The sequence below is a fragment of the Hipposideros armiger genome, unplaced genomic scaffold (assembly GCF_001890085.2).
Source record: "Hipposideros armiger isolate ML-2016 unplaced genomic scaffold, ASM189008v1 scaffold_88, whole genome shotgun sequence".
Lineage (NCBI taxonomy): Eukaryota > Metazoa > Chordata > Mammalia > Chiroptera > Hipposideridae > Hipposideros > Hipposideros armiger.
The window spans coordinates 3576704-3586791 of record NW_017731438.1 but is presented as its reverse complement, the minus strand read 5'-3'; the positions used below and the strand labels follow the sequence as shown (position 1 = coordinate 3586791).

Sequence of the window (10088 nt, the reverse complement as noted above, 5' to 3'; positions counted from 1 at the left end):
ATTTATTTTCCTACCTTTTGCTTTTGATGAAACCATGTAAATTGATGATATGAAGACGTTAATAAGGAATGGCACTTGGAGAGCTTCCCGCAGTGTGTGAATTGGTTGCTGTCTGTGCCCCATCTCCCAAAAGCTTGCATTGGCTGCCTGGCTACCCCTGGCTGTGTGATGAGGCAGTTGATAGCTAGTTTATAGTCAGGATCCTTCCTCTTCCACCTCCCACATCCTAAATGCTGTTCAAACTCTGGCATTAATTGAGCCATGTGGGTACGTAAGTCAACTTCTCCAAGCCTCAATTTTCTCATCTATAAAATGAGGAAGTAGCATTAGGCCCATGATTTTATTTTTAAAATGTTATAAACAGAAAAAAAAAAAAAAGAAAGCAAGCGAGCGAGCAAGCAATGCAGGGCAAGAGACTGTGTGTATGTACCAAGTATACCTGGGCCATAACCTCCCCCTTTTTGCTTTTCACATGGAAATCCTATTAGAAATTCTCCAAAATTGATCTGATCTGGATTTCGGCAAGATTTTTTTCTCCTTTTGAAAAAGCTGAACTCAACCACTTGGGACTGCATTCCCACTCTTTCTCCTCTTTTTTTCTTTATATACATTTCTTCTCAATGATTCTTTTAGGACAGTTTTTAATTGAAAATAGACATTTTATTTTGTTTATACAAGGCACAATTTCAAAATACAAGTCTTATAATATGTAGATGCATTAGACAAGGAAGTATAAATATAAATGCATGCATGTATGGAAAAAGTCACTGAGTTCAGTTTTTCTGAATCCTTACATCGAGAAGATTCATTGGGCACGGTATCCCTTTGCTCCCTTTTCAGTGCAGGCAGAGCACCTAGCGGGAGAGAGTTTTAGGAGCTGAAATGCTGATGACATCCTTGTAGGCATCTCCTGAGGCAGGAGGAGCCTAGTAATTCACTTAGAGCCTCAGGTTTACTTCTTTTCTTTGTAAACTGCAAGTCAGGATGAGGAACGGAAGAGTCAATCTGATAAGCTATCCTGAATAAATGTCTTAATGGAATAAAAGCCCTGATAAGAAGACCTGAGGCCCTCAATGCTGGCACTTTGGGATCAGTCCTACACCTGAGATGGGGCAGGGCAGGCAGTGAGCTTCTATCCTAGTCCAGGAGAACCTGCTCAGAGACGGCGCCTAGGCTTGGCACAGTTGATAAGGTGATGCCAGGACATTCTATCATCCTGGTGGGCTTTACCCCGGCACCCAATTCCTTGAGTCTTTTCTAGGTCCCCTTTGGCCAGAGCAAAGTTGGCGCCTTTGCTCTAGGCTTGCTGGCCCCAGGTTTCCCTGGAGTTTCCTAGGCCGTGGGTTAGTTTTCTGTGTCCTCTCTGCCATTGGTTCTCCCAGTCATCGGCATATCTTCCATATTTTCCATTTCAACACTGGGTCTTCTGGGAGTTTGCCTGTAAAGCAGATAATTCATAGGTTTTGAAAAGAAGAGAGCAGTTGCCCTCAAATTGAGTAAACAAATAGTTCCTATTGAACACTCCAATGGAGAAAACTTAGATTGACTCCATTCACAGATAGTATTTAAATCCTATTTTGGTAGTTTTAATCCCCCCATCCACCAAAGATTTCCCGATGCTGTTGGAGCAATTTCCCCCCACCTGCCAACCCTCCGCCAAAAAAGCTAGGTAGTTCAAATGGTAGGAACGAGAAGGCAAGACTAAATAGAAGCCCAGCAAGCCAGATGCGATAAGCTTGATAAAAATGATGTAATATTTATAAAGCTTTTAAAACAGTTCTTGGTACTTATGTTAAATAAATAAACAAATATATTAATCAGTTCCTGAATAACCAAGAGGAGGGGAGGTAGAACACGTGAATTCCATGTTTCCCTGTCTGTCATTGAAATGTGTTTTTTAGGCCATGAGTATCTGGGTCAGCAAGTTCTTCCATGGATTACTCAGTCTACCTCCTGAGGATAAGCAGCTTTTCAGGACATTTTAAAGTTAGCACTTCGAGCTCCTTGGAGGTTTACCAATTCTTAAAGATATATTTATGAATATTTCTTTAATATAGTCAGTGACAATTGATATTTTCCTCTTCGAGCATACTTATTGGCCATATATAGCACATTTACAAATTCTTTTAAAGAATATATTTTAATATATTAAGTCTTTAAAAATATTGGGCATATATCCTTTTTAAATATAGTCGATGAATATAGTTAGTCGTTATAATCTCTTAAGAATGTAACTCCAAATACAGCATCTTTTATGGAAATTATTATAATGATATTTTGAAAATCTTGTAAAAGTCATTTATTTTGTTAACATTCTAGCATTTTTGGGATTGTTTTGACAATATTTTGAGTAATATATCAACCTTAGTTTGTTAATTTCTAAACTATTTATGAGGCTTATTGGTCGAGATGGTATTAATAGCTATTGAAGATCTGTGTCAATTTTTAGATGACTGTTTTTTCATTTTGGCTTTATAGTAGCATTTCATGAAATGTTCGTTTTGTCAAAGGTAGGCTGGAAGGACAGTATAATCTTCATATTGACGTGATATTTAAAAAAGGATATTTTATGACCAGTGACTAAAAATTTCTTTTCAACAAATCTGATACCCATTCATTGTATAATGCTGAGGGAGGATGCACAGCAATCATACCAATATGGAATGCGGAAATACAGTTGCTAGTTGAGACAAGTACAAAATTAAGGCTAATATGCCATTTGAGGCTTTAATGAAAGAACAGTAAAAAAGCCTAAAGATTAAAAAAATAATTAAAACTGAAATTTCAGCAAATGGCAGAAACAGTCTTGACACAAATGCCGAAATATAGAATCTCAATTATTAGAAATGCACAAGTGAGGCTGATACGAATGAGTATATTTATAAGAAAGTATATCTATATTTAATGAGTGTATTCAAGAAGAATAGATTTATCAATATATCATAAGCACTTGTGCAAATTGCATATATATCAAATTGGTTATTTGGCACGTTCTTTCCTTCTGAATTGGTGCTTGGTAAATTGGCCCCGTGTCATCAGTTAGGTTCTGGCTGCCCCACTTCTGATGAATGGCCTGCTTTGGAAAGTGAAGGGCTCTATATGACTGGCTCAGTGACTGCTCAGCTCCTGTACTCCTTTTGGTCAACACAGAAGGGGGTGAGCATGAGAGCCTGTGCCTACAGCCAGGAGAGGATTGTCCCTTTGAGACGGCAGGCTCAGAATCAAGGGAAGCATCTGCAGAGGCTCTTTTCTCAGAGGGAAGGAAGGATCTTGTCCAGCGTGATTCTCCTGTGCCACTCACCTTGGTCTTACGTAGCATACCACAAGAAATACCAAACATACTCCACAAAGCACAGCGACCGGTACAGAGATTGCCACTGTAAAACAAGAGAACTAAGCTGGGATCATGCTAAAAGTCCTGGGAGCGGATTCATTTCTAAGAATCTGAAAATCCTTTACAATTTACATTCCTGCAGAGAGATCCAAACACCTTCCCAACCAGCTCACTGTTGTTAACATTTCTTAAGGTCCATGCAATTCAATCTATTCTACAGCTGGGCAAAAACACACCCCCTTCCCACCAACATTGCCAGTTGAAACATGCCCCCGTTCATGTTATCCCATGCCCCCTGTCCCTAATCCTTGTCCTTCCTGAGCAAAGTGACACGTTGATGAGCAGGGATGGGAGTAAGTCAGGAAGGAACAGTAAGAGCCTCAGAGATCAGAAGCTAAGTGGAAGCATGAGGACGAGGAGGCCAGCACTGGGCAGGAAGAAATACCTGCTGCTAAATCTGAAGTCAAGAACACAGACGGGCAAGGGTCCCCAGTTGTCCTTGGTCACAACTTGCCCCTTTTCTGCAGCTTCGCAGAATCCTGATTTAGAAACAATAGCGTGCAGTGCCATTTTACTTCCGGTTTCATCACGACTATTTGTTTATTCACTACTTTTGATGGCAGAGGAAGAGTGGCAAGCGGAAAGCAGAGGTGTTATAAAAGAGGTCTCACAGATAAGAGGAGAATGAGGTAATGCTTAGGAAAAGAAAAAGACATGCTTGGACTGAGTTGAAAGGAACCACATGGAGGAGTGGTGGGAGGAGTTAAGGATGGGAGGCCAGCAGCCATGACAGCATTTGAGATTTATTAGACAGGAAGAGTGGGACCTTCATGGGGCAGCAAGAGGGCTTATCCCGAGGACAGGGTGAACATAACTGTTTTTTAAACACTTGCATCAATGATAAGTTCCAAGCAGATTTGCCTTCATATTGTGAAATCTTCCTGCAAAAATTACCTCCCTGCATCATGACGTTCAGGATGACAGCCCTGAACATGTGGGAGCCAGTTGTCTCGCTGTGGACCCTAAGTCACACATGTATCCTAGACTGCTAAACTTTCGAGACCAGACTTCTATGCAAAGATGAAGTCTCATGGCTTGGCCTTCAAAATACAACCCTATTGAAAAGCAGCAAAATATACAGATGTGGGGAGATAGCCAGATTCTCCACTGGGTAGGAGTATAAATGGGTATGGTTTTTCTCAAGGGTGATTGGCAATGTAGCAAAAGCTGTGGGAGGACAAGACCCTTTGACTCTCTAATTCTACTTCTAGGGATTTATTCTAAGGAAATGGAAAAATATTTATAGGAATATTCACTGAAGTATTATTTAAAATAATTTTTAAATGTTAACCTAAATCTCATCAATAGAAAATTCGTTGAAATGTGGTACACCTATACAATGGAATATTATTTAGCTCTTAAAAATTATGAAATAGGACCAGCCGAGTGGCGCAATGGTTAAGAACTGGCCTGGGATGCCAGAGGGCCCCGGTTCGGATCCCACATATGAGGGCCAGTGACACTGCCCTCCACAGCTAAGATGCTGAACAACAGCTCAACCTGGAGCTGGGCTGCCGTGAGTGGCCGGTGACGGCGTAGGCTGCGGCCCATGTGGCAGTGGGTTGCCGTGGGCTACCGTGTGTAGCCAGCAGCCAGCATGAGCGGCCAGCAGCCGCCGTGAGCAGCTGTCCAGAAGCCGGCGACTGATCTGCCTCTCCCGGGAAGAGTGCAATGATGGTGCAACTTGGGCCAGTGAAGCAACGTCCTCCACAACTAGACTGAAGAACAAAAAGGACAGCAACTTGCCTGTTCCCCTTCCCCCAATTCCCCAATAAAAATCTTAAAAAAAAAAACCCCAAATCCACAAACTACCTGTGCCTAAGTAAATAAAAATAAGCATAGAAAAGTGGTTCCAAAAGAAGTAACAGGAAACATGGGACATTAATGAAAGACGTTTCGAATTTTTAAACTTAACATTAATCATCAGTATGACTAAAAATCGGATTTTGTTTGGATTTTTTTTTTTTTTTAGCAGAGAGGTGGTGGCCTGTTGTAAATTATTTCTTCACATTGACTCATCAGCTTGGCATGCATTTACTGTTCATGGATAGATTTATTGGAAAAGGCAACTTGATGGAGTTGTACTTTCACAATGCTTCTTCCTGTTTCTTTTTCATGAGAATGAAAAACTGCAGACTCTGAACTCAAGTAAGAAGAGGGCTCCTGAGCCAATGATACAAACAAAGCAATTTGAACTCAGTGACTTAACCCTTGGCCTCCTCTTCAATTACATCCAGACAAACGTAGTAAAGAAATTGAAACCAGAATCACTAAAACAATGGATTACATATCTACTGCCAAAAGTTCTCCACCCTACTATGTTTCCTAGGGGGTGCATGGATTAGAGAAAAAGGAAGAGAAAGAGTTTTGGGGAGATAGGGGAGGAGAGAGGAGGGTTAGCGTCTGGGCTAGCGAGGAGAAAAAGTGGATTTTTGCATAAGAAACCAGAAAAGCTGGAAGCTGCTTGCCTTGGGTTCAACCCAGAGTGCATGTTGGGTTTGAGGCGGAGAAGGCCGCCTGGACAGCTAGTGGCCACTATTCGATGTGGATGATGAGATGTCCTCTGTGAATATATAGGGACTCCGTCAGCCCTTAGCAATACCTACAGACTGGGTCAGTCAGGGAGTGGTACGTATTCCTGATGTCGCCATGACCAGAGTGCTTGTGTGCTGGTGTCCAATGAGGGCAGTTTTTAAGTAAGAACGTCGATTCATTATTCCTGGGCAGTGGTTTATTTTCTGCCTCTCACTGTACTAAGCATGTCGTAAGTGTTGGGTTCAATACTTAATTCATCGAATTAAACTGTTAACATCTCATAAGTTGAAGTACATACGGGGGTGCCAAAAAAATGTATACACATGACTGTGTTCATCTTTTGTTATCAGTATATATTATTACAATTTTAATACAGTTTTTTTTCCTTTCTTAAAATTTGTATACATTTCTTTGGCACCCTCTGTATATTTAAAGTGCTATTTGCTTTTGAATGAGAAACCTGCATTTCATTGCAAACTTAGGACCATACCGGGCACAAAGAAGGAACTCAATTTATATTGATTGAACAGATGAACGATACAGAGGTAGCTCCTGTTAAGGGCTGAGAATATCGATGACAGTAAATTTATTTCAGATGTGAAAGACTAGAGTATAATACATTCTGAAAAGTGAACTCTTTACTCCTGGTGTACTCAATGAATGTGGCCATATATACACTGTCGGAAGTGACACTGGACCTTTTATTTTACAGTTGAGACTCTTCAAGAATAGCTTAGTCAAGGTTTAGAGACCAGATATTGGAATAATTGAATCAAGTTATTGATTAAAAGGGCTGCCAAGTGAGTCAGGAGATATTTAAGACAATGAAATGATGAGCCACACTTACTGAATATTTAAATGGTAAAGCCCCCAAATTTATTCAGCTGTTTGCTCATTCAGTATTTATTGAGCATGTACTATATACCATTTTCTGTTGAACTAAAAGCAGCAACTTTTAAAAGTTGTGATGTCTTTTATAACTATTGGGCTGTCGGAAAAGTTAGGAGTATTTTTTTATGTTTTTTGTTGCAATAATGCGTCATGATTTTTCTGACAACCCAATATATAAAAAAAAATGATGATGTTGGTAATATCAATGGGCTCATTAAAACATTAACATTTACTGAGCAAACCACTACAGTAAAGAAATTTATATTTTCTTACAAAGATGAGCTCAACTGATTGCTTCTTCTGTGATAATAGCAACACCCTCTGATGCCCAGGGAGCCAGCAAGTACCTCTGCCCCCTGTACCAGACAGGAGCCTACTCATAGGTCTCTCAGGTGGCTGGGATCACATATGACATATACTTTGGAGGCACTATCACTAAGTGTTTTTAGAAAATTAGCATGATTTTCATCTTAGTTTCCACGTTCTTAGCAGATGAAACTCAAATAATACATAATGAAGTATATCTAGTTTTCATCTCTTGGTTGACAATTACTTGTTCTGTCTTATAGTTAGTTGTTATCATGCCTATCTGTATATTTAAGCAGCCTGAAAGAAAATCTTACCCAAACAATATGAAAGGTTCAAAGTTTTTTTTTTTTAAATCTGTATTTTCACAGTTCCTTGCACATAGGTATGTTTGTCTATTGTAGGTGTTCAGTTAATGTTTATTATATTACATTTCGCAATCTGGGAGTGAGTTTCTGACATTTTAATGCAGTGAAAGACATAAATTGGAAAAAACAGATGATAGATTATAGCCCATAATAAAGTAGTTTGAAAATCTGTAGAAAATATGGCCCCAAAGTTTTATGTGTAGAATTTTATCCTACAGATGTAGTTGGACATATGCAAAATGATATAAGGTTCTCCAATTGATCATTGTTTGTAATATAGCCAAAGGATATAAGCAGTCGTGTGTCCAAATAGGGGTTTGGCTAAATAAATTGTGGCAAATCCATATAATGGAATATTCTGAAGCTGTTAAAAAGAATGGGGTGGTTTTTAATGTGTTGATATGGAAGGATCTACAAGATATACCATTAAGTGAAAACAAACAAGGGTCAGAACAGTGAAAATAAAATACCTTGGTGTGTAGCATCACATACCCTCTATGTGCTGTTTACATCAAGCAAAGTGCTGGGACAATGGGAAATACTTACCAGCGACAGTTCTGGAATCGTGTGAATATGCACCTGCAGAGAAGAGATGGCAGCTCAGTTATGGCTGTCGTCCTAACGGCACTAATTTCTCATTAAGCAGGAGACATTCTGGACAGTTTGGTTCCTGTCTTAAAGCCTTGAGAGATTCCCAGCTGGAAAAAGCCAACTCGTTTTAGCAAAGAACAAGCAATGTCATTCATTTAGATGCTGGGCCATGCTTAAGGACTGGCCCTTACAGAAAATGCAGATTACCGAGAGCTCCTACATCCCGTAGACTGTGGCTCCAGGTTATGGAAAGCTTCCTCCGTCCTCCCATAGTGAGAGGAGGCAGATATTATTCAGAGTCTTGGCAAAGCAGGTTAATTCGATGAGCCTGGTCACATCTGGGAGACGGACTCTCTTTTGTAGCTGGACGGAGCCAGGGCGGAGCACAGAGAACAGAGACCAGAGCAAGGAGGCTGCGGCAGAGAGCAGGCGTGGCGCGTCAGGAAGGTGTCCTGATTGGGGATTAGAGGGTGTAATGCCAAGCAGGGAGACAGCTGCCCTCTCCTGCAGGATGCAAAGCCAGAGCTGACCTGGCTTCTCGAGCGAGGAAGAGGGAGTGTGTTCCAAGGCCTTTGCTGTTGTCTGAGATGGGACTTGGGAGGGCTCATTCCTGACTACCCCTGTGGTTCCTGCAGAAGGAGGTTGGGATGGCGTCAGCCTGGAGCCTGGTACAATAGCTGGCTTTGTGGCCACTGTGGTGTCTGACTTGGAAGTGAAAGCTGGCTCTGTAGGAAGGTGCAACACATGGAGAACATAAATGTTTAGAATAGTCTCTTTCTTATCGCCAGTAGTAAACTGACACCCCCTAATGAGCCCGCCCTGGGCCAGCCCTCCCCCAGCACACTGCTCCACGGCTCTTTAGGAAAATCCCTTCAGTGTGTCACATAATCAGTCACCCATCTGGAATGGCCACGAGACTTTTGAAGGCTGGAGGAGTTATAGTTATTTGTCACAGTGCACATAAGATTAGAGTAGGTCCAGGCTTGTTTTAGAGAAGACTGATGTAAAATAAATAAATAAATAAATAAATAAATAAATAAATAAATAAATAAATAAACAAACCCGAGTAGAACTGTATTTGCCAAAGACATGTGGGACGCTGACTTTGGTTTATATTTTACATGTTTGCACAAAACTTCTAAGTCAGGGAAGTCTGAGATTTGGCCCGTCTGAGCTACGTGTGTATTTGAAGAGAGCCCTGGTTTGGCCCCAGCCTCAGCATCTCAGCACATGCGCTCCCAGACACATATGCTGTGAGAAGTCCTTGTGCCTTTTAATCCTTTGCCACTGACTCACATACATCTATCTCTCACTACCCAGGCTGCCAGCACTCCGGGCACTCTGCAGAGAGTTCCCCCAGAGCATGCCCCCATGGCCACATGTGTCACTCTGTGCCAGAGATGACAACATGTGTCACTCTGTGCCAGAGATGACACTGTCATGTCTGAGATGACGACTGTGCAGTTCGGTCTGACCAAGTGTTTGGCACACGACGACAGGGCTGGGAGAGGCCCCATGATTATTCCCAGCTATTGGGTGAACCAGGTGTGATTCAGATCAAAGGAGTTTTAGAATTACCCCGAACTTACATATAGCCAGTACCTCAACCCCTCAACCTCTTCCTTCTGTTAGTAGCCAGCTAACTAACCAGGAGGGAACCTTTTTCTGGCCTCTCCATCCTCCCCTCAGCAGTGGTCCTCAGCTTTTGGGGAGCTTCTAGAACCCTGATTCCCAGATTGCTGTCCAGGGTTCCAAGGTGATCTCAGTGGACAGCCAAGGTTAGGAACCAGTGCTCTAGGGAAGGTGTGCCTGGGCAGTGCAGTCAAAGGTAACGGAGTGCCTGTGCCTGGAGAGAAAGGAGGAGACAAGGGCCAGGAAAAGCCACACACTGGATACCAGGACACCAAAGGATCAAGAGTTAAGTGTAAAGGAAGGGTATCCTACAATCCATGGCACATTGGCCCACGATAGTTAGCGTCCAAGATTTTGGATTTGCTTAACTT

The 10088-nt window shown here is 41.6% G+C and overlaps 1 protein-coding gene across 3 annotated transcripts in view; it reads right to left on the bottom strand.

Moving 5' to 3' along the window:
* Window positions 1–383: 383 nt before the first annotated feature.
* IL15RA (interleukin 15 receptor subunit alpha) overlaps window positions 384–10088 on the bottom strand; it is a 51335-nt gene continuing 41630 nt past the window's right edge. Inside the window, exons 3-6 of one of the 3 annotated variants that reach the window (XM_019644560.1) lie at window positions 8041–8073; window positions 3780–3873; window positions 3302–3377; window positions 384–1438 (exon numbers count right to left, since the gene is read on the bottom strand). In XM_019644560.1, coding sequence (XP_019500105.1) covers window positions 1412–1438; window positions 3302–3377; window positions 3780–3873; window positions 8041–8073 — 230 coding nt within the window. In that variant the 3' untranslated portion in view covers window positions 384–1411. Of the gene's footprint in view, window positions 1439–3301; window positions 3378–3779; window positions 3874–8040; window positions 8074–8615; window positions 8811–10088 lie in introns of all 3 variants that reach the window. The other 2 variants (XM_019644559.1, XM_019644561.1) reach the window with 2 other exon arrangements.